The sequence below is a fragment of the Entelurus aequoreus genome, linkage group LG20 (assembly GCF_033978785.1).
Source record: "Entelurus aequoreus isolate RoL-2023_Sb linkage group LG20, RoL_Eaeq_v1.1, whole genome shotgun sequence".
NCBI classification, from domain to species: Eukaryota; Metazoa; Chordata; class Actinopteri; order Syngnathiformes; family Syngnathidae; genus Entelurus; species Entelurus aequoreus.
In genome coordinates, this window is record NC_084750.1 from 46,439,640 (window position 1) to 46,464,699 (window position 25,060).

General features: G+C 39.7%; 1 protein-coding gene across 4 annotated transcripts in view; it reads left to right on the plus strand.

The window, feature by feature from the left end:
• The window catches only part of LOC133636310 (triple functional domain protein-like), a 144,913-nt gene that overhangs the window by 40,713 nt on the left and 79,140 nt on the right, over window positions 1-25,060 (plus strand). For all 4 annotated transcript variants that reach the window (XM_062030179.1, XM_062030181.1, XM_062030183.1 and 1 more), the window contains exons 4-9: window positions 814-888; window positions 11,749-11,863; window positions 12,733-12,925; window positions 22,065-22,169; window positions 22,248-22,444; window positions 24,377-24,611. In XM_062030179.1, coding sequence (XP_061886163.1) covers window positions 814-888; window positions 11,749-11,863; window positions 12,733-12,925; window positions 22,065-22,169; window positions 22,248-22,444; window positions 24,377-24,611 — 920 coding nt within the window. The remainder of the gene's footprint in view (window positions 1-813; window positions 889-11,748; window positions 11,864-12,732; window positions 12,926-22,064; window positions 22,170-22,247; window positions 22,445-24,376; window positions 24,612-25,060) is intronic.

Below are 25,060 nucleotides of genomic sequence, written 5' to 3' on the forward strand. Positions count from 1 at the left end.
AAAGAAAAAGTAGCAACCATGGTAATCCCAATTTTTTAGTAGACTTGCTCTTTATTTCCACTCATCCGTTTCATCGTCACAAGCTCCGAAATGTGCATGCACGCTGCATAGCCTATTAATCGTGTTTTCCAATCATCATTTTCTTGTTTTTGTCAGAAGACAAAATTAAATTGTGATTAAAAATCGGTTAATTGTCCAGCCCGACTGTAAACGTCATGTCGACGCTTGTTATCGTGTTTTTTGACGTGTCATGTTGTCGGCAACGAACGTTTCACTGACCTTTTGATAATCCCTGCGCTTGTCAAAGATGCTCTTTCTTCAGAAGACGAGTCACTCGCCGCTGAAAAGACGCTGATGTCCGTTTCCTCCAGCGATGGCCTTTTCCCTTATTATGTGTTCCTTTTAACGCCTTTTAACTGCTGCCAATTTGGCTTTACTAGGCCAAAAAAAAAAGACTCCATGACGTCAGTAATTGTATGGACTAAAAATATCAATAAAAGAACTTGTCTGCATTTTCTAAGCTGTGTATCAGTCATGAGTTGCTGCTCACAGAGAGGCTGCTTGTTGGAAAACACACAATACGCATGATGACTTTTGCATGGCTTTGTTTTAAGAGCATACAAATATATTTACCATGACTGCACAGTGCATTATTTATGTATCTTCTGGCTGCATGTACACTACTTGATCTATGTTGATGGCAAATTGATTGAATCAAGTTTGAATAAAGCAGATGAAAATGGCGCCATGTTGTCGATTAAAGATGTCCTCTGTGTTCATCATTTTGTCTTCCTCTCTTCTTTTTCTTCCCAGGTTTTAGGAGAAATGAGGACATGAGAGCAATGGAGGTGCTTCCCATCCTGAAAGAAAAAGTAGCATTTTTGTCAGGTAAGGGTATCAGACAACTTAGTCATGTGACATTTTGCTGGGTGACAACCATGTTCTTCAACCAATCTTGCTCACGTCAGTCCCAGAAAAGGTGTGTACCAAATTTCACGGTCATTCGGGTTAACAACCTAAAGTTGCAGTGGGTGTTTTGTAGACCACATTGAGCTGTGTGAGAAATCTCAAGTCAGTCAGACTTATGGGTCCATGCAGAGGTGGCATGCTAGTTTAGAATCAGAATCAGAATAGTTTTATTGCCATTGTTTGAGAACGGGTTCACAAACTAGGAATTTTTCTTGGTGCAAACGTGCGACATAAAACACATATAACACATATTTGGTATAAAAAGAGCTGTGACTGAGCTATCAGATAGACTTAGAAGGGATTCAAGGAATTCAAGGAGCTGCTGTTAGGAGTTATTGTTCATTTGCCTGATGGCCGAGGGGAAAAAACTGTTCAGGTGGCGGGAGGTGTGGGTCTGGATGGAGCGTAGTCTCCTGCCTGAGGGGAGAGGGGAGAATAGTGTGTGTCCAGGGTGAGAAGAGTCAGCTGTGATCCGACCCACACGCCTCCTGGTCCTGGAAGAGAACAAGTCTACTACATTCCTCAGTAGTGTGGTCGTAACAACGCTGTTTTTTGTTTGTTTGTTTTTTTTTACATCAAATAGCTTTTCAAGAAGCTCCATTTTCCAAGTGTCCAATGCATCTCACCTGTATTACGTCACTTACCTGTGCTCCCGCCGGTTTGAAGCAGCCGGATTGAAAAGCACACATCTGGAGACAATGGCAGAGACCAATGTTCCCTTTCATTTTTCATCTTTCTGTCAGAGCAAATGCAAAAACTCCCTGAGCGTTCAGTGGAGCACATACTGTATGAACAACATCACACCTTTTCCAAATCTGACTTGATGACAAGTCAAATTATTTTTTTATAATAATCAAATGACAGAAGTCATTTTCATGAGATTATTTTCTAATTTAAGTAATTTGGCCCTCTTACAATGAAAACAAAAACAAAATCTTGTTTTTCATGAGCTATGTACTAGGATTGTATGTCTAGGTGGGGGTCCTGTTTGGGAAAAAATGTGTACACCGTTCAGAATTGGTTCCCCTTAAAACATTCTCATGTTGCACAATGAGATGTAAGCATGGGATAAAGAGTACATTCCTGTAACTTTCTGTCTGTAATTATATTGTATTAGCATTTCTTTAATCTGTTCACCACATTTCATGATTAATATCCATAAATGAACATTCTTAATAAATGACAGTAGAGTAAGCACACATGGGATTGAGGAGTCCTAGTGTAACGACATGGCTATGACACTTTGTTGTGTTGGAGTTGTCCCACTTCCTTTGTGGCCATGAATGCATCAGTGGCTAAGTGCGGTGCAGGTGAGAGAGTTCGAGCGGCTGCTGTTGAGGTGAAAGATGACAAAGAGTTCATTTAAGCCTGCTTTGTACGGCAAAAAATGACCAAGTTTATAACTAATGTTTTTGGTGTGGTTACGGCCGAATATAAACCGTTTTGCTCATTAAAGTGATCGATGGAAATCCTGTCCTCTTTAAAGACGTTGAACAGTGTTGACGAACATTGTTTCAATATGTCCGCTTGTTGTCACCTGTCACTCACATACTTGCATTACAAAATCCTACACAACAAATAGTTATTGTTTATTTTGTTCAGAGTTCAGATTGGATGATATTTTGTGCGTGGCATAGATTTGTTGTGCGCAGAGGACGCCTGAGCCTTAGAGGGAATGTTGGTCTTCACCTTGTAAATCCCTATGGCCACACCCCAACAAGTTCATGTCACTTCTACTCAGTGGCCTAGTGGTTAGAGTGTCCGTCCTGAGATGGGTAGGTTGTGAGTCATACCAAAGACTATAAAAATGAGAGCCATTACCTCCCTACTTGGCACTCAGCATCAAAGGTTGGAATTAGGAGTTAAATCACCAACAATGATTCCCGGGCGTGGCCACCGCTGCTGACCACTGCTCCCCTCACCTCCCAGGTGGTGATCAAGGGTGATGGGTCAAATGCAGAGAATAATTTGGCCACACCTAGTGTGTGTGTGACTATCATTGGTACTTTAACTTTCATGGAGCCCTCTAAGAATTACGCATTCTGATGTTTACTGTGCAAGCCCGAGATGAATCTCCTATCAATGTCCAAGACGTCCAACACAAATTTAAAGCAGACCTTTAAAAAGCTTCCTTCCGGTCCAGATCAGAGGTCTACAGGGGGTCGTAAAATATTTTCATTGAAATACACATTAACATTGATCCAACACACTGTAGTGTTTATAAATGGCATTGTCATGGATTTTAAAATAAAAACATAAAATAACAATGACATTTTTTAATGTTAGCATTTAAGACAGCTAGCGTTTAGCATTTTTAGTTGCCAGCTAGCAATTTGCGCTCTCTTTGCCAGCTAGCGATTAATGGTCTAGTTGCCAGCTATTAGCGATTAGCAGTCCAGTTGTCAGCAAGCAATTAGCGCGCCAGTTTTCAGTTTGCAATTTGTACGCCCGTTGTTTGCTCGCTATTAGCAGCACTACTGCTATCACATAAATGACTTAATATTGCACAATAACATGGTAACTTTATGCCCAGTTGAATAAAAACACTTTTTTTTTTTTTACAAGATATGTACGTAGAGGGTCCTAGCTCTATCTCGCCATCAATTTGGGGGTCCTGGGCCTTGACAACGTTTAAGACCCCTGGTCTAGACTAGTGGTTCTCAAACTTTTTTCACCAAGTACCACCTCAGAAAACTCTTGGCTCTCGAAGTACCACCATTATGACCAACATTAAAATACAGTAGCATAGTAGACCCAAAAAATCATTAAAAACAAGGCAGAGGTTTTATTTAACAAACATATATGTAATAGTATGGCCTCTGTAACATTACACACAGTTTGAACAGTAACACTGTGTTTGAATATTTAATGAAGTCATTCTTTGGCGTACCACTAAATGGATCTCGCGTACCACAGTTTGAGAATAACTAATCTCGATGATGCATGTTGAATATGCTTTAAAGTACATTTTGCTCAACAGTCCCATTTATAACCTGCTTTCTGCAGGTGTCTGCAAGCTGTTAGTTAGCATCCCGCAATTAAATTAAAATAATATTTCTGTTATGGTCCCTCAAACCCAGTAGAGATGTCGTAATGGTCTTTTCCCGTCGTAGTTTAGGGGCTAGTCCATTTGCGTAGTAGCCCATCATGACTGACAATTCCCGTGTAATATGTGGTCAAATGAACACTGAAGTATTTGTTTTATACTGTAGATATCAGAGCAGGTGGGAGGTTATGAAACGAGAAGACATCACACTCCAGGCAGCTCACACCTTGCAGCAGACTAGTTGATAGATTTACTTAATGTCCAAATAAGTACGTCCACCTTGCTGTGACGTCACAACGTAGCCGGACTGAAAAAAACAGCGTTTAGAAGCATCTAAAACTGACTGCAAGCTCATTCCCGAATGCATGAACCTTAGGATTGACATGAACACCTACAGTTATCCAACATTGTCACATAACATTTGTAAGTCACAACGGATGAAATGCATCTTAGATTTCCTTCAAGAACACACATCAACACAATAATTGCCATCTTAGCTAGGCATCACAGGCATGTAAAATATGTCAAAACGCAGAACTTAAATATTCATTTTTGCGTCAAAATTTCACTTTACACTTTTTGAATGAAATATCAATAAAAATAGGACGTAAACAAAATTTGTTGAATGTTCGCCTCAGCCTCAGTTACTCACTGTTCCTCATACCTAAACGCCGTACTGACTTGCCGGACAATCAGGAGCGCCCAAACAAGCTCGCTAGTTAGCTAACTATACAGCTAGCTTACTTGTTGTCTTCTCCGTTCGATCTCCGAGCCACATTGCTGCTAATCATATTTGGATGATTGCGGTCCGATACCGAACAATGTTGGTTCCAAAGCAGTTGTAATTCCAGAGCAGTGTTTCCCACACATTCATTTATTTGTGGCGGCCCGCCATGAAAGAATTACATCCGCCACAAATAATTTTTTATTTTATTTTTATTTTTTTAATTTTTTTTTGTCCTGTCCAGCTTCTCAAGCAAATCATATAGTAGATGTAGATGCCCATATAGGCTGTTGAGATTTACTTTACAAAAGAGAAGTTGCCCAAATAATGCCTTATTTGTATTTGACCACTACTGTTTTCTGTTTATTTGTTACTGACTGTGGCAGGACACCTCTGCCTCTGTTTCACTTTATGTTGCTGGTAAATAATATAGTTGTAGTAGTAGGCTAAAGTTAAATTATTTAGTATGCACTAATTAAATGGGCAGAGCTTTAAGAGACATTTTAGCTTTTATATTTTATAAGATATATTTTTTGTAAGAACCACAATTAATAAATATATTTCAGTGAATAACTTATTGTTCAAATCTGTATATAAATATGTACATAAAGCGTTGTAATTATATTGTAAAACGGATGGATGGATGGACGTTTAAAACAAAACTGTTATTATTAATTAGTAAGTATACATTTTTTGAGCCTTTTTAGAGAAAATCATATCATTGTAGTAAATTATGCAAATTGCTCGATGATGCCATGGTGACCACGCCCATAGCCACGCCCCCACCGCCACAGGTATCTTGGCAGTTTATGGGAAACACTGCAGAGTATTTATCAGCAGCCAGCAAGAAGGTATATTTTTGACGTGACTGATTGTAAACAGAGGTCACAAGACAGGAAGTACATCACCTGAGGAGGCGTGGCTTCAGGGTAGAGTTGCCAAATGGGTTCTTTGCATGCTTGTTATATAACTTTACATGACACTTTCAATGATAGTAATGTTAGTAAATGATCTAGTAAAAATGGTGTGGTACATGTAAGTGTCAAAAAGAGGTTTGGTAGATGAGAATAAATCTTATGATAAATGATAGTTTTGAAATGCACCCAATTGCAGGAAATGTAGTCTTGATTTTCACAATGTTCTTTCCGGCAGTACTTTGTGCAGATAGAAATGTTCTGGCTGCTCACATCCCTGCAAGTCACTCAGAAAGCAAAACCAGCATTAGGACTTGTTACCAACACTGTGTGCGTGTTTGCATGCCTTTATTTGCTCTTGTGGGCGTCAATGGACTTCTTTAGGTAGGATGAAGGGAAAACAATGAGTCAAAGATGAGAAGTATAACTTTAGTTTATGTTCCTGTAAAAAAAAAGAAAAAAGAATAGCTTTAATGTTGTTAAGCTCCTTTTATTTTATTGTCGCTTAGCTTGCTACATTTCTTCAGTATCATGAAGTTACATTTCATGTGCAATAACTTGGAACTTAGCTCACTACATTTTCCAAGTAGCTTGCCCAACACTGCAGTCATATTACATATGATGACATAATGCATTTTCCTGGTATTATGAAGAAGTCAAGTCAATTGGCCCGCACAGTGTCTTTGCCCTGCAGAGTCTCACTTTTTTAGCCTATTTATTAAAACTTGTTGTTATTTGGCCAGCGTGTTAACTGTTTGCATTTCATTTTGGCTTTGGCTTTTTGCATTTTCTACTTCTTTAAAAAAAAGTCTATATATTGTTCTGGCATCCTTTAATTAGTCAGTCTGTTGCTGCATTCCATTTACCTCAGAAGTTACAAGTTGGAGCTTGGAATGACGTCACAGCCAAGTTGTGAGCGTGCCAGTTATGAGGTCGGAACTCAGAATGGCAACATTGATTGATTGATTGAGAAGTTTATTGACATCTTAAAGAATTTAATCCATGTAATTTTTTAAAAAGGCAAATGGATGGCACAAAAAGCCAAAAGGCTTGTTTCCATTGTGGTCCATTAAATATTCATCACATTTGATACATTCAGTAATAAGATATATAACCTGTAACATGTATATAAAAAAAATTACATTTAAAAAATTGATAAATTATGTACATATGCACAGTATACATGTCAGCTGATTTGAAAAACAATATATACAAAAAATGACACTATGTACATGTTGACTCCAAGAGTATGCAAAACAGAATGAGAAAATGTATATACACTATAACCACTTATAAATATATCTACACTATAACCACTTATAAATATATAAACACTATAACCACATATAAATATATACACACTATAACCACATATAAATATATATAAACCACATATACATATATATACACTATAACCACATATAAATATATATACACTATAAACACATATAAATATATATAAACCACATATAAATATATATACACTATAACCACATATAAATATATATACACTATAACCACATATAAATATATATACACTATAACCACATATAAATATATATACACTATAAACACATATAAATATATATACACTATAACCACATATAAATATATATACATTATAACCACATATAAATATATATAAACCACATATAAATATATATACACTATAACCAGATATAAATATATATACACTATAACCACATATAAATATATATAAACCACATATAGACTATAACCACATATAAATACATATATAGACTATAACCACATATAAATATATATAAACCACATATAAATATATATACACTATAACCACATATAAATATATATACGCAATAACCACATATAAATATATATACACTATAACAACATATAAATATATATATACACTATAACCACATATAAATATATATAAACCACATATAGACTATAACCACATATAAATATATATATGGACTATAACCACATATAAATATATATAAACCACATATAAATATATATACACTATAACCACATATAAATATATATACGCAATAACCACATATAAATATATATAAAACACATATAAATTTATATACACTATAACAACATATAAATATATATACACTATAACCACATATAAATATATATTACACTATAACCACATATAAATATATATAAATCACATATAAATATATATACAATATAACCACATATAAATATATATAAACCACATATACATATATATACACTATAACCACATATAAATATATACAAACCACATATAAATATATATACACTATAGCCACATATAAATATATACAAACCACATATAAATATATATAGACTATAACCACATATAAATATATATAGACTATAACCACATATAAATATATATAAATCACATATAAATATATATATACACTATAACCACATATAAATATATATAAACCACATATAAATATATATAGACTATAACCACATATAAATATATATAAACCACATATAAATATATATACACTATAACCACATATAAATATATATAGACTATAACCATATCTAAATATATATAAACCACATATAAATATATATACACTATAACCACATATAAATATATATACACTATAACCACATATAAATATAAATAAACCACATATAAATATATATACACTATAACCACATATAAATATATATACACTATAACCACATATAAATATATATACACTATAACCACATATAAATAGATATACACTATAACCACATATAAATATATATATACACTATAACCACATATAAATATATATACACTATAACCACATATAAATATATATACACTATAACCACATATAAATATATATACACTATAACCACATATAAATATATATATACACTATAACCACATATAAATGTATATACACTATAACCACATATAAATATATATACACTATAACCACATATAAATATATATACACTATAACCACATATAAATATATATACACTATAACCACATATAAATACATATACACTATAACCACATATAAATGTATATACACTATAACCACATATAAATATATATACACTATAACCACATATAAATATATATACATACACTATAACCACATATAAACCTGTTTGATGCTTCGGAAAGTTGCTGGGGATCAATTTAGGTTCAGATCAGTTGTGTTGGTAGTGCATTCCACTGTGTGGTGGCAAAATAGTAGAATGCATTTTTTTCCATGAGAGTCTTGAATTTGGTCTGAGGAAGTCCCTCTGGTGTAGTAGCTGTGAGCATTACCGTACTTACTCTGGTGAAATAGTTGGACAGGTACTTGGGGACACTTTCTCTCAGTATTTTGAATACCAGGCACATTGCCATTTGGTGTACTCTTTCCTCAACTCTAAGCCATCCTAATTTGGTAAAGTGGGCTTGAGTTAGGTGAGTCCCATTCACAAAAGCTATTGTCTGAATATAAATCACCTATGGGAAATGATGGACTCTTTCTACAACCTTAAATGAAGAGGAAATGCTAGCGACTTGCAGCATATGGATGAAGTGACTAAAAACGTCCAACAAAACATTGTATTTGGCTGATCTACTACGACAAAAAGGAATCAGAAGTGCTATTAATGGATGTTATAGAAGCAGACATCATTGTTTACATCCAAAGCAGCCCTCTTTGAAACAAACTCAGGGGGTGGTGAGAATGTTCCGACTTCCGAGTCAGACATCAAACCTCGGATGGCGTTTCAGTTGAAATTCCGACTGGGAACTCGGAAATTCCAACTTCCCACTACAAATGGAACGCACCATGTGGCCCGCAGTGCAAAAATGTTTGGGCACCCCCGATGTAACTTTACCAAATGAAGTACCAATCAAGAATTATGTGGGTTTTTTTAAATTTAGGGTAAGGTCGAACAGACTAGCATTGACAGTCACGATGACTCAGGCAAGTCAAGAGAGGGACAGAGCAGCGTTGCCATGGCGATGACGCATTGTCAGAAACGGCATCCCCGAGTCGTCGCTGGCAGAGCAATTGGCTTTGAATTGAAGAAAGGAAGGCTGCAAAGACAAAGGAGGGGGGACAGGGTGCACGAGATAAGCCTGTTATTTCCAACATGAGCATCATAATAAACATCTTCCTCACATTTAGTCTTTTGCTTTTCCCCCTCTGAACCTACGCTGCAAGCACTCTCATCTGACTCATTTGTGGGCTGAGCACATTGATCCTGTGTTTACTAGCAGAAATACAAGCCTCGCATTTCACTTCTTGTGATGTCATCTCCTGCAAAGACACAGCTTCTGCTTTCACTGCTTCTTCTTTGTTGCATTTCTCCAAGCAGCATTACTGCCAAGCATGCAAATACAATAATATATACTGTATATACAATAATATTATGACATAAATGCACTGTTTCAGATTGATGGTACTTTAAAAGCTCCAATTTACGCCTCTGTTCAATTCATTGTGTTTTTGCAGGGTGTGTGGCCTACAGATCTTGAGACGATATTCCGTAAATCAATCAACCGAACAATAAATTAAAACGTAGTTTGTAACTTTTCTAGCGTCGGAAGAGCAGCAGCTGCGGGTGTTTGCACATAAACGTAATAACTATAGAGGTTGATCAGTGTCTTTATTACCAAAGGTTGTTTTTTTTAACACTGAAATTATGTAACTGAATTTTTTGGGTTTGAATTTTGTGAACTGGATTTTATGCTGACAATTCCATTTAAAAAATGTGTCAGCAAAATGCGTGTGTTTAAAAAAAAAATCAGTGTATAAAAATTCAGTGCTGAAAATTCAGTGTAGAAAAATTTGCTGCTTCAAAAAGCAAGACTCACTTTCGGTATAATAACACATCAATCAATCAATCAATCAATCAATCAATGTTTATTTATATAGCCCTAAATCACAAGTGTCTCAAAGGGCTGCACAAGCCACAACGACATCCTCGGTACAGAGCCCACATACGGGCAAGGAAAAACTCACCCCAGTGGCAGAAGCAATCGATCCGGTCTCAAAACCAGCCATTGAGTTGTCGAGTTTGAAGTCACGTGACAGGGGTCTTGCAAAACAGCATAAAAAAGGCCGTAAAGTGGGCTACCTGGGCACAATACAACATAATACACATTTTAACGCGGCCCACTGGATATTTTCAATCTATAGAAATGATTCCAATGGTTAGAATCTTCACTTTTGAGTGACATATGGGTTACTATAGTAAGATCTGCTTCATGCAGACCGGGCACAAACAGAGTGGGCGGGGCTTGTTTACACGGCAACAAGCCTGATACGCAAGTGTCAGATGGAGGCTGAGTTTTTCATCAAAGTTCTGCAGAAAAGTGTTATTGTATCAACTATGTGCATTTATGTTTCGCCGTCTTTGTTGTTCTTGCTCGATTATAAAAGATGACCATGAAGGAGGTGGTCTTTGCACAAAATGATTGATTTAGAGTTTGGATGTTCGCTCAGAGACAACATCCATTGGCGAAAATGATGCTGATGGGCCAAAATGTGGGGGGAAGTGGCAGACATTAGACAAAGTTGCAAGGATGCGCATAATTTGCGAGGATTGGTTGAATTTGCCTGAATTATGGCGATATCTACCTCTGCGTGCACTTTAAAAATGCTGGGTGTGCTGCTCGGCTGTTGCTGTTAAACACCTGCACGTTACACTTGTCTACAGCACTTTTTATGCTGACAGAGCACTTTGTAACAACAGCTTGTGCAATATTCCATCCATCCATTTTCTGGCGGGGGTGCTGGAGCCTATCTCAGCTGCATTGGGGCGGAAGGCGGCGTACACCCTGGACAAGTCGCTTATTAAATCCCGTCTATGATTTATGATATATGGACACAAAAGCGCTTACTCCCCAGTTTATGATGACTCTGCATGCAACAGCTGTGCAGCCAATTAAAACATAATGAACTGATTAATTCATGTTGGATTTGATTTTAAGCGATAGAGCAGATGTGCACAGTTGTAATTAAATGCGGATTACTGTGTCCGAAATGAACCACATGAGTCCCAGCGCTACAATAAACAACTTTCTGAAATGACCGCCTCATAACAATCATTTTACTGCAGTTTCTCATCTATGTGTTTTGTCTTAGGCGGCAGGGATCGACGTGGCGGTCCAGTGTTGACGTTCCCGTCTCGCAGTAACCACGACAGAATACGAACCGACGACCTGAAGAGACTGATCGCCTACCTGGCCTGCATCCCCAGGTAAGATGTTGAATGACTCTTGTAACAATGCATTGGAAGGAAGCACACTGTCAAAGTGCTGAGTGGAGCATGTAATGGTGGAGAGAGGGGGAGAAGAAATGTAATCAAGAGCAGTTAGGTGGCTGCAGCTTTTTTGGGGGGGCTGGCAAAAATCACTTTTCTAGTGACGAAGAGGGACGTGAGGGAAAGCCTGCATGGATAACGGAGAACAAGCGAGGAAATGAAGGAGGGATATGCTGGGAGAAAGAGCGAGAAGGAGGGGGGCGGATTAAAACCCACAGAGATGAAGCGCGCATGTGTGAGAGCTGGTGTGTGTGTGAGTGTGAGCGTGTGTGTGTGAATGCGTGTGAGGAAGCAAAACAAAACGTCGCAGTAGCTGAGGCAGTGCAGCAGTACTCGTTAGTGTGGACCGCTTGGCTTCTCACCTCGCAGGTAAATTCTTCATCTCCATTCCAACGCTGCAAGATCACATTTCACTGTAGCATCCCATCAGTTGCCATAGTTCTCTTATCATTTTGCACCACATACGATAGTTCAAGCGCATTTTCAAGTCACTAACATGCACGCGTGATGGAAGGATGTTACAAATAGTGTCAAATTGTCAGCAAGTGTTCAGAAATAGTTGTGTGTTGATGTGTGTATTTCAACATTAGTCAGTCGTCACAGGTTTCTGTGTGTGTGGGCGGCTGTGTGAGTGCGTGGGCGTGCAAAATCCATGTTTGCTGCGTAGGCTACAGAAAATGCGTCATCTCACAGATTTTGCATTCTTTGGTACTCTTTTTTTTTTTTTTTTTGATTGAACCCCCTTCCATCCTTTCCCACATCCGTCATCTGTCCCCTCTTTTCTGGATTATCTCCCATCCCTCCAGCGAGGAGGTTTGTAAACATGGCTTCACGGTCATCGTTGACATGCGCGGCTCCAAGTGGGACAGCATCAAGCCTCTGCTGAAGATCCTGCAGGAGTCCTTCCCGTCGTGCATCCACGTCGCGCTCATCATCAAACCCGACAACTTCTGGCAAAAGCAGAGGACCAATTTTGGAAGCTCCAAGTTTGAGTTTGAGGTAACTGAAATGTCAATTTTGTCTCGCATGTTACCATGGCAACGTACTTCCTCTTAGCGACGCACGGCCGAGAAGGCTGAGCAATGTGACCATGCGGTCACATTTGGCCCGCCACATCATTTTATAAGGCTTGGAAATATGTATTAAGTACCTTACATTTTCTTACTAAAGGTAGTATTTCTTTGTCTAATTGGAAAAAATATCTGTACTGCATGAAATTGCATACATTTTAAACTTTTATAGTATCAATATTGCAACTAATATATTTTCATACTTTCCAAGCAATTTTTTGTCAAAATGAAAATAAATACTGTAAATATCTGTTAGACTTATGATTTCAAAGCTAGTTAGACATTAAATTGTACACTGTAAAATATTTTTTAGAAATGAATACAATTTTGTGGTAAAATTTGTGGTGATATTTACAGCATTTTACTGCACATTGAAATAACTACCATAAAATCTACAGTTGTTTTTACAGTGTATTACTGTAAAAGGAAAAATGGTGCAACATTCTTTTTTACAGTAAAACAATGGCAGTTTAGTTGCCAGAATAAGAAAAAAAAATAGTGCTCCAGTTTTTCCATTTCAGTAATGTTTTAAAAGCTACTGTGAATTTTACAGGGAAATTCAGTTTTTTCTCTTAAAATAACAGTGGTATTGTTTTCCATATACCGTAATATGTTGTTAGAAACACTGTATATTTCACAGTAAAATTCAGGTCTTTTACTATGAAAGCTTAAAAAAAAAAAAATTTTTTAGCAAAAAATACAAATAATAGTGAAATCATGTATTATTGGCTGTTACATGTGGCCCTCTGATGGCTGTGAAAGAAGGAGTTTGACTATGTTGTTATTGTGTAAAATGGTGCTGGGCAAAAGAGATTAAGATTATTAGACCTTGGTGGAGCGTTCCAGTTGTCCTTATTTGTTGCCATAATTATGGTAATAACCTGCTTATAAACGAGATCTCTGGTTGTTCACAGCTGTATTCCCAATTGTTCCCTGTTACCACACAACTATATTGATTATTTGGGTGGCATGCAAGCTTTGTCACACGGATTAACTTCCTGCCTTCATACTGCTAGCTGACCTTAACCAAGCTCTATTAGTATATTAAACCTATTTGTTTACAGGGTTAAGTGTTAAGTCATTAAATGCTTTTTGGGAAAATTAAGGCCTTAAATGGCATTGAAAAGCATTACATTTGATGGCCAAAGGCATTAAAAAAAATGCATACAATTGTAGGGGACGGCGTGGTGCGGTTGGGAGAGTGGCCGTGCTAGCAACTGGAGGGTTCCTGGTTCGATCCCCACCTTCTACCAACCTGGTCACGTCCATTGTATCTTCGAGCAAGACACTTCACCCTTGCTCGAAATGGGTGGTGGTTAGGGCTTTGCATGGCAGCTCCCGCCATCAGTGTGTGAATGTGTGGATGAATGGGTGAATGTGGAAATAGTTTCAAAGCGCTTTGAGTACGGTAGATTGAAGGTAGAAAAGCGCTATACAAGTATAACCCATTTAGGCCGGGACAAATTAACTTTAGAACTTTTCCGTCATTGATAAGTTGGTTTGTTTGTAGTTTTCAAACTGGATACAAGAGGTCACTTGACAGTGGAATTACTACATGAACTCTTGTCAGTCATCGGCAATCTTTGTTATGGTGTAAGCAGGCGGGACCTCCTTGCAATTCTCTTCCTGTATGGAGTAGTTGTAGTGACACACTTTAATGTTGGAGCTGGAACTAATCTTTCACACACTTAATGTGCACATCGCTTCAAAGCCGTAGGAGAAGACAATCGCGAAGTTGGGCTGTGTGATGCTAACTTTATTTCAACAGCAATATGACACGCACAATTTGAGCAATCAGAACATAATAGTAAACATGTCCCTCTACATTTTTTCAGAATATGTTCATAGAAAAAAAAATTCTCTAGAATTTTCAAACAGTAAGGAAGAAACAAAACTACCATAAGGAAAGAATAAACAAAAGAAACGTGCAAGAGATAACAAAAGAAAATTGAAAAACCAAAGAAAAGCATCATACTAATTGTTTGACTTTACTGGTAGTTTGTCCTTTTGATAGAAATGGTCTTTACAAAGTCTTTTAGGATGTGGCAAGATTTCTTGATCTTTTTGTTTTCTTAGTCATCATTAGCGAACGCTGATTAATGGTGAACCCACAGAGGTGTTCTCCATTGTGTGCAAAAAGACCTTGAAACTTTGCTCAATGGGCAATGCGGTGAAATCCCACATGCTATCAGATAATCACAAGTCGGCAATTAAAGGCAGGCAACAGTTAACAATGTCAAATATCAACAAAGCAACTCCTGCTGTATAAAATAAATGAAAATATTGTATTTTCCGGGCTATGGAGCGCACCGATATGTTAGGCGCACCCACTCAATTTTAGGGGGGGACATTTTTTACACGTATTAGCTGCACCGGACTTTAAGCCACAGATATGTACGTATATATAAATAAGTTATTTAAACAGAAATATTTTGTAAATGTTTATTTAAATTATTTCATTGTTTACAAATGGTGTCTGTAACACGGCAGTAAAACGGATGATAAAACAAAACCGAAGTCTTTGTCATGAACCCACTAGCTGCGGAAGCTAGCTCGCCAAACAGCTAAACCCACTCAATAACTCCACGCTGATGTTTTGGTGAATTTACTGAGGAATTTGTGAAACTGAAACAATAGAAAAAGAATGCCATTGTAAGTTAATAACACTAACACTCGTAATTGTGTTTGCATATTAGTTCATGCTAATGACGCTAGCTTGATTAAATTACGATAGCATTTACAAATATGCATGAAAACACTCCTACACGCATCACACATGGGACGCTTTAGTAAGTATCAACAGTTTGAATTATACTGTAAAATTGCTAGGAGAGATGAATGGAGAAACGCTATGGACTGCTTGAAGACTGAATGGCACTTCTACTTCAGGACTAACTGGAAGGACAATGCAGCACCTGCAGTGAGACAGTTGTCCAAAAGATGGCACCATAGCACAAACAATAACACACCTTATCAGTGTGTTTGCTTGTTTTTTTGTTTTTTTTAGAAAACTATTGCATTACGGCCATCAGCAAAAAAAAATCCATAAATTAGCTGCACCGTTTTTTAAGCCGCAGGGTTCAAAACGTAGTGGCCCTGAGATGAGGTGGCGACTTGTCCAGGGTGTACCCCGCCCTCCGCCCGATTGTAGCTGAAATAGGCTCCAGTGACCTCGAAGGGAATAAGCGGTAGAAAATGGATGGATGGATGGATTGTCCGGTATTTATTTTTGAAATAAACAGTCTTGTGAGCCAATTCTAATTCACTAGAGAGTTACAGCTAATGTACACTTTTTAAACTATTCAACATTGTCAGATGCTTACAGTTCTTATATATAGTTTTTGACCTATATATAAGAATTATCTGCAGTAAGACATTGGGATTGAAATGATTCCAAGTGGCATTAAAAAGGCATGAAGTTAGACCTGCTGAAACAACATGTTTCTTTTCCTCCACCCTGTGCAGTGTGTATGACTGTGTTGCTCTTCCTCCACCCTGTGCAGTGTGTATGACTGTGTTGCTCTTCCTCCACCCTGTGCAGTGTGTATGACTGTGTTGCTCTTCCTCCACCCTGTGCAGTGTGTATAACTGTGTTGCTCTTCCTCCACCCTGTGCAGTGAGTATGACTGTGTTGCTCTTCCTCCACCCTGTGCAGTGAGTATGACTGTGTTACTCTTCCTCCACCCTGTGCAGTGTGTATGACTGTGTTGCTCTTCCTCCACCCTGTGCAGTGTGTATGCCTGTGTTGCTCTTCCTCCACCCTGTGCAGTGTGTATGCCTGTGTTGCTCTTCCTCCACCCTGTGCAGTGTGTATGCCTGTGTTGCTCTTCCTCCACCCTGTGCAGTGTGTATGACTGTGTTGCTCTTCCTCCACCCTGTGCAGTGTGTATAACTGTGTTGCTCTTCCTCCACCCTGTGCAGTGTGTATGACTGTGTTGCTCTTCCTCCACCCTGTGCAGTGAGTATGACTGTGTTGCTCTTCCTCCACCCTGTGCAGTGAGTATGACTGTGTTGCTCTTCCTCCACCCTGTGCAGTGAGTATGACTGTGTTGCTCTTCCTCCACCCTGTGCAGTGTGTATGCCTGTGTTGCTCTTCCTCCACCCTGTGCAGTGAGTATGACTGTGTTGCTCTTCCTCCACCCTGTGCAGTGTGTATGACTGTGTTGCTCTTCCTCCACCCTGTGCAGTGAGTATGACTGTGTTGCTCTTCCTCCACCCTGTGCAGTGTGTATGACTGTGTTGCTCTTCCTCCACCCTGTGCAGTGTGTATGCCTGTGTTGCTCTTCCTCCACCCTGTGCAGTGTGTATGCCTGTGTTGCTCTTCCTCCACCCTGTGCAGTGTGTATGACTGTGTTGCTCGGCCTCCACCCTGTGCAGTGAGTATGACTGTGTTGCTCTTCCTCCACCCTGTGCAGTGTGTATGACTGTGTTGCTCTTCCTCCACCCTGTGCAGTGTGTATGACTGTGTTGCTCGGCCTCCACCCTGCGCAGTGTGTATGACTGTGTTGCTCTTCCTCCACCCTGTGCATTGTGTATGACTGTGTTGCTCGGCCTCCACCCTGTGCAGTGAGTATGACTGTGTTGCTCTTCCTCCACCCTGTGCAGTGTGTATGACTGTGTTGCTCTTCCTCCACCCTGTGCAGTGAGTATGACTGTGTTGCTCTTCCTCCACCCTGTGCAGTGTGTATGACTGTGTTGCTCTTCCTCCACTCTGTGCAGTGAGTATGACTGTGTTGCTCTTCCTCCACCCTGTGCAGTGTGTATGTCTGTGTTGCTCTTCCTCCACCCTGTGCAGTGTGTATGACTGTGTTGCTCTTCCTCCACCCTGTGCAGTGTGTATGACTGTGTTGCTCTTCCTCCACTCTGTGCAGTGTGTATGACTGTGTTGCTCTTCCTCCACCCTGTGCAGTGTGTATGACTGTGTTGCTCTTCCTCCACCCTGTGCAGTGTGTATGACTGTGTTGCTCTTCCTCCACCCTGTGCAGTGAGTATATCTGTGTTGCTCTTCCTCCACCCTGTGCAGTGAGTATGACTGTGTTGCTCTTCCTCCACCCTGTGCAGTGTGTATGACTGTGTTGCTCTTCCTCCACTCTGTGCAGTGAGTATGACTGTGTTGCTCTTCCTCCACCCTGTGCAGTGAGTATGACTGTGTTGCTCTTCCTCCACCCTGTGCAGTGAGTATGACTGTGTTGCTCTTCCTCCACCTTGTGCAGTGAGTATGACTGTGTTGCTCTTCCTCCACCCTGTGCAGTGTGTATGACTGTGTTGCTCTTCCTCCACCCTGTGCAGTGTGTATGACTGTGTTGCTCTTCCTCCACCCTGTGCAGTGAGTATGACTGTGTTGCTCTTCCTCCACCCTGTGCAGTGTGTATGCCTGTGTTGCTCTTCCTCCACCCTGTGCAGTGTGTATGACTGTGTTACTCTTCCTCCACCCTGTGCAGTGTGTATGACTGTGTTGCTCTTCCTCCACCCTGTGCAGTGTGTATGACTGTGTTGCTCTTCCTCCACCCTGTGCAGTGAGTATGACTGTGTTGCTCTTCCTCCACCCTGTGCAGTGTGTATGCCTGTGTTGCTCTTCCTCCACCCTGTGCAGTGTGTATGACTGTGTTGCTCTTCCTCCACCCTGTGCAGTGTGTATGACTGTGTTGCTCTTCCTCCACCCTGTGCAGTGAGTATGACTGTGTTGCTCTTCCTCCACCCTGTGCAGTGAGTATGACTGTGTTGCTCTTCCTCCACCCTGTGCAGTGAGTATGACTGTGTTGCTCTTCCTCCACCCTGTGCAGTGTGTATGACTGTGTTGCTCTTCCTCCACCCTGTGCAGTGAGTATGACTGTGTTGCTCTTCCTCCACCCTGTGCAGTGAGTATGACTGTGTTGCTCTTCCTCCACCCTGTGCAGTGTGTATGACTGTGTTGCTCTTCCTCCACCCTGTGCAGTGAGTATGACTGTGTTGCTCTTCCTCCACCCTGTGCAGTGAGTATGACTGTGTTGCTCTTCCTCCACCCTGTGCAGTGAGTATGTCTGTGTTGCTCTTCCTCCACCCTGTGCAGTGAGTATGACTGTGTTGCTCTTCCTCCACCCTGTGCAGTGTGTATGACTGCGTTGCTCTTCCTCCACCCTGTGCAGTGTGTATGACTGTGTTGCTCTTCCTCCACCCTGTGCAGTGTGTATGACTGTGTTGCTCTTCCTCCACCCTGTGCAGTGTGTATGCCTGTGTTGCTCTTCCTCCACCCTGTGCAGTGTGTATGACTGTGTTGCTCTTCCTCCACCCTGTGCAGTGAGTATGACTGTGTTGCTCTTCCTCCACCCTGTGCAGTGAGTATGACTGTGTTGCTCTTCCTCCACCCTGTGCAGTGTGTATGACTGTGTTGCTCTTCCTCCACCCTGTGCAGTGAGTATGACTGTGTTGCTCTTCCTCCACCCTGTGCAGTGAGTATGACTGTGTTGCTCGGCCTCCAGCGAGCTCCTTCTCTGGCCATGTATGTGGGGGTGTTGTGCGGAGGACGCTGTGCACAAAACGATGCTAAAGGCTGCCCCGCCGCTCAACAAATGTGATATTGTCAGATGCCATTGTTGTTTTGTGTTTGTGGAGGGTACACCACTGTGATGGGAGGAAGAGCAAATGTGTGCACTACTCAGTACCTCCAGGATTTTGCAATGTCCCCTCAAATTATGCGGTGCTTAAAAACTTTGTCCATTGCCCTCAACTTCCCTCCACATTTTCGCCAGTTGAATTAATCTCTAATTAAAACTTGTTTTGTTTTTGTGTGTAGACTCAGCAGGAACAACATTATGTCTTTTTTACTTTATTGCTCAAACGGCACAATTGTTGTTCTCCTGCGTAGCTTACACCCACTTCCTGTTCTTCTCTTTGGCGCTAAGCCCTCTGGGTAATGTAGGATATAAACTAGGGCTCTCAAATGATTATTTTAATAAAATAAAAAAATCACATTTGGGAATTTGGATTAATCATGATTAATCACAGGTGATTACTGGCTTGTATAATTAAAATGTGCTTCAGAAAATGCAATAGTATTGTCAGAATGTCATCCAGGGACGTTTTTGGACATTTTACTTGAATGTACGTCATTCATTTGCATAAAAACTTGGTAGCTTTTTTTAAAAAGTTCTTTTAGGCTTTATTTTGGAGTGAAAGTTGCCAGTCGGAGTCTCGTATATAATGATCTGGGGCCGTACTTATCAAGCTTCTTAGAATTACTCCTAAGAAGTCTGCTAAGAGTTGACTTAAGAGTAAATAAATTCTTCGCTGAAAGCTGCACTTAAAAGTTAGTTATCAAGCGTCTTACTCACACTTTCAGCGAAGTGTAGGACTGAATCTTAAGTGTCACACTCAGAGCTGAATTACGACATTACTATGTGCCGTAAACGCAATTTTAGGTGACGTCATTTCTGTGTCCATAGAAATGACCAATCACGGAAGGGAATCCGTTGTCTAAGAATAAAGAAATATCTTGGAAATATTTAAGTGGACAATGGGAGTGTATATTTTGACAATAAACTACAAAATAATACAAAACAAACTAGTCCCTGCCGGCACTCACGCTACCGCTCCCTCTCTTCTGTCGCCCACACACTCACTGACGTCACTCACCTCACGGCCACACACATACGCTACTGTCATAACATTTTCTTTCCAATTCATTAATTAGGCAACTAATTTGAAACTGGTGTGGGTGGCTCTATATATACTAGCCCACTGCAGACACATGCAGAAATCAACAAGGAATCGAAAAGTATTAAATCTGTGACAAAAATAATACCCGCTCTGTCTAAACGATACCGTTTGATCAGCTGCTCGTCATCAGAAAAATTGTTCCGTTCCCTGAACGTTCGCGCACGTCTCTCTCGCCTCAGTGCCATCCCCTGCTGGCAACTCCTAACCACTTAAGACCCCTCTGAAGGTCTCTTAAATATCGTGGAGAGTAGGAGTGATTCTTAGACTTAAGAACGTTGATTAAAAGCTTTTATTCTTAAGTTTGAGAGTAGGACTAAATTTCGCAAATTCTCAGGACTTAAGTGTAAAATGGCACTCTAAGAAGCTTGATAAGTACGGCCCCTGATCACTGACCGCACAGCGGTTAAGGTAAACAAGCTTGTCCAGTCAAAATAAATTGCATGATTAATCTGTCTGTTCACGATTAATGCGCTCATTTTATGTGATTAATCACATGAGTTAACTCGTTAATTTTATTAGCCCCAATATCTTACTTCCTAGTTTACATGTATTCATATATTTATTGTGAAGTTATTTTTTCTTATTTGCAATGTTGACCAAGCAAAAAGGCAGCATGTACATTAGAGTTGTTGAAGTGTGATGATCACCTTACATTAAACAACCAAAAATGAGCACTATAGATCGCTCTCAACAGTTCACAAATGCTCTTTACGTGCGGGGGTAAACGTGTTGGAACATAAATTAATGTTTAAGATGGACAAAACTCTTCAAGTGTAAAACTTGTGGATGACAAAGCATAAAGTGGACGATAAGGAAGCCTTTGGCAGTGTGTCTTTCTATAATCATTATAATTAATATTATTATCATAATTATTTAAAACCGTACAGCTATATTACAATATGATCTGAGTATGTACTTTTACTGCCATCTAGTGTCCGCTTTCAAGTCGGTGTGCTATAAAAGGAGTAAAACATCAATATTTTCCAATTTTTGTAGAAATCCTGTCGTTTTTTAGGTTAAGGTTACAAGGAACATCTAAAACAACAATAACAAATTCATACAATTTCAAGTTGATTCAACGTTATTGAGGGGGGGAAAAGCCTCAAAAACTTCCTGAAATAGCTGCGGTGAAGACAGCAGGCATTTTAGGCCGTTACGAGAAATCCTGGAGGGACTGATTATTAAACGCTGCAGAGATTAGTGGAGAAGCTCGCCTATTTGGCCCTATTAAGATCTCGTGTTGGTGGTTTTAGGGAAGGAAAGAATGAGCTTGAGTGCGCTAATTAAAAACTTCTCAACAGAGAGGATTACAGGAAGCAATTTACACTCATTTGAGTGAAAGTGTTGTAAATCCACATGCCTTTTCCCTCCAGACCACGATGGTGTCATTAGAAGGCCTGACCAAAGTGGTGGACCCCTCCCAGCTGACTGCTGACTTTGACGGCAGCCTGGACTACAACCACGAAGAGTGGATAGAGGTGAGATGACCCGCTTGATTCAAAGCCTCCAGGGACTTTTCAAGAAGGTTTTTGCTAACATCCTTCTATTATCTCCAGGTCCGAGTGGCCTTCGAGGAGTTCTCCGGTCACGCCACGCAGATGCTGGCCCGACTCGAGGAGATGCAGGAAACGGTTTCACGTAAAGACTTCCCCCAAGACTTAGAAGGAGCTCGGAGAATGATAGAAGAACACGCCACGTTGAAGAAGAAAGTCATCAAAGCGCCGATAGAAGAGCTGGACACTGAGGGACAGAGGTGACTACACAATGTCAGACAGGGAGACTACATGGTGCCTGTCTACAATGTCAACCATGCATTTCTAGTTTCTACAATATTTCAATGTGTAAGCCAGGGCTATTATATATTATTTATATATATATATACTGTATATAAAAATATCCACCAAATGTCACACTCGGCACAATGCAGTGTGAAATGTAGCGTTCTCCTGGCAACCTCCAAACCCAGACTGGTCCATCAGATTGCCAGATGGAAAAGTGTGATTCATCAGTCCAGAGAAGGCGTCTCCACTGCTCTAGAGTCCAGTGGTGACGTGCTTTACACCACTGCATCCCACACTATGCATTGGACTTGGTGATGTATGGCTTAGATGCAGCTGCTCGGCCATGGAAGCCCATTCCATGAAGCTCTCTGCGTACTGTACGTGGGCTAATTGGAAGGTGACATGAAGTGTGGAGCTCTGTAGCAAGTGACTGTGCAGAAAGTCTTTGCACTATGCTGACCTCTCTGTGGCCTACCACTTGCTGGCTGAGTTGCTGTTGTTCCCTAACTCTTCACTTTTCTTAGAATAAAGTTGACTTTGGAATATTTAGGAGCGAGGAAATTTCAGGACTGGATTTGTTGCACAGGTGGCATCCTATGACAGTTCCATGCTGGAAATCACTGAGAGCGGCCCATCCTTTCACAAATGTTTATAGAAACAGTCTCCATGCCTAAGTGCTTCATTTGATACACCTGTGATTAGTGATTAGGACACCTGATTCTCATCATTTGGATGGCTGGCCAAATACTTTTGGCTATATAGTGTGTGTGTTTATTGTTTATTGAATGGATCCCCATTAGCTGATGCCAAGGCGACTGCTAGTCTTCCTGGGGTCCATATAGGAGCATACAAAATAAAAAAACAAAGAATACATGCATTACCAAACATTATACAAAGGAAAAATACAACATAAGATAAAAAAGCTTGTGCGTGTGTATATGTGTATTTATATATATATATATGTATATATATATGTTTATATATATATGTATATGTATGTATGTATGTATGTATGTATGTATGTATATATATTTATATTTATATATATTATATTTATATATCTATATATATATTTATTTATATATATATATACGTATACATATTTATATTTATATATATATATATATTTATATGTATTTATATATATATATATATATATATATATATATATATATATATATATATATATATATATATATATATATATATATATATATATATATATATATATATATATATATATATATATATATATATAGGTGGAAAATAAACACATTATATATATATATATATATAATGTTTATTGTCCACTTTGCATTGTGGATAGACGAATCGCTCGTTGCAGCTTGCACTCAAATTAGAGCTGATGTTCTGGCAAGACATGCACCTTTCTGGAATTCATGCAACGCCTGCATGTGTGCAGCAAGGAACATGGAAATGTAGTTGTGCATCCCTTTTGAAGGACTTTTTCTCTGGATTGCAATCTTCAGCCAAAGGGAAACATGCTCCCCCACCCCCCTCAATCCAATCCCATGAAGGGTATTGGGACATGTCTACTGTCTATACAACAGGAGCGCTCTGCTGTTTTTAAGGACCTATTGCAAAAAAGCTAGTCAAAGATCATCTAGTGTATATGACAGTGCTGTAGGACCAGACTCGGGTGTCATTTCTGGCTTGGATTGGGCCTGCGAACCGCCAGTTGAATAGTCTTGGTGGTGTAAATTAACTCTTCTACTCTTGAATTGGGTGAAAATGTGTCACATCATGCAAATAATGTAATGATTATTTAACATTGAAGATGTCTGTATTACGTCTTCCAAAGTATTTTGAACACAACCCATAGGTGTCACGCCACAAATGTTATTCAAAACTTCATCTAACATTTATTGTCCAACTCCACCTAGGTTACTGCAGAGGATCCAGAGCAGCGGCAGCGACTCCTCCAACCGCAATGGCAGCAGTAGCGGCGGCAGCGGCACGAGCAACAACGCCGACACTCAGGGCCTGGTGCCGCGCATCACCCAGCTGCTGGACAAGCTGCACTCCACACGCCAGCACCTCCACCAGGCCTGGCACGTCCGCAAGCTCCAGCTGGACCAGTGCTTCCAGCTCCGCCTCTTCGAGCAGGACGCTGAGAAGGTCGGTGGCCGTTGGGAGTCCGGGAAGGGGCGGGAGTTTCACTTGGTGAGGGAGGTGATGCGGCGCTAATTTGGGACAACGGTGGCTGATCACTGCGGGGCATACAATATAAACACAACCTAATTATGGTCATCACGCATTGATTTGTGTTGTGTGTGCGCGCAGCTCGTCAATCCACACTGGCAAATCTCACCAAGTATATACAGTATTTCTCATTTCTAAACAAACCTAATTCAAGTAAATAGGATTTTTTTAGTGAGGCATAAGAACTTCTTTTTAGGTTATAGACCGCTTGAGGAAAAAAATACTGCTTTTGAGTTTGATTTGAAGCAGAATCTCAGTAAAACTAAAATAATGCTATTCGCTAACAGTAGAAGAGAGAGTCAAACAAAAATACAAATAGACAGAGTAGACAATGACTGGGTGAAAAATCAACATTTGGGGGGCAA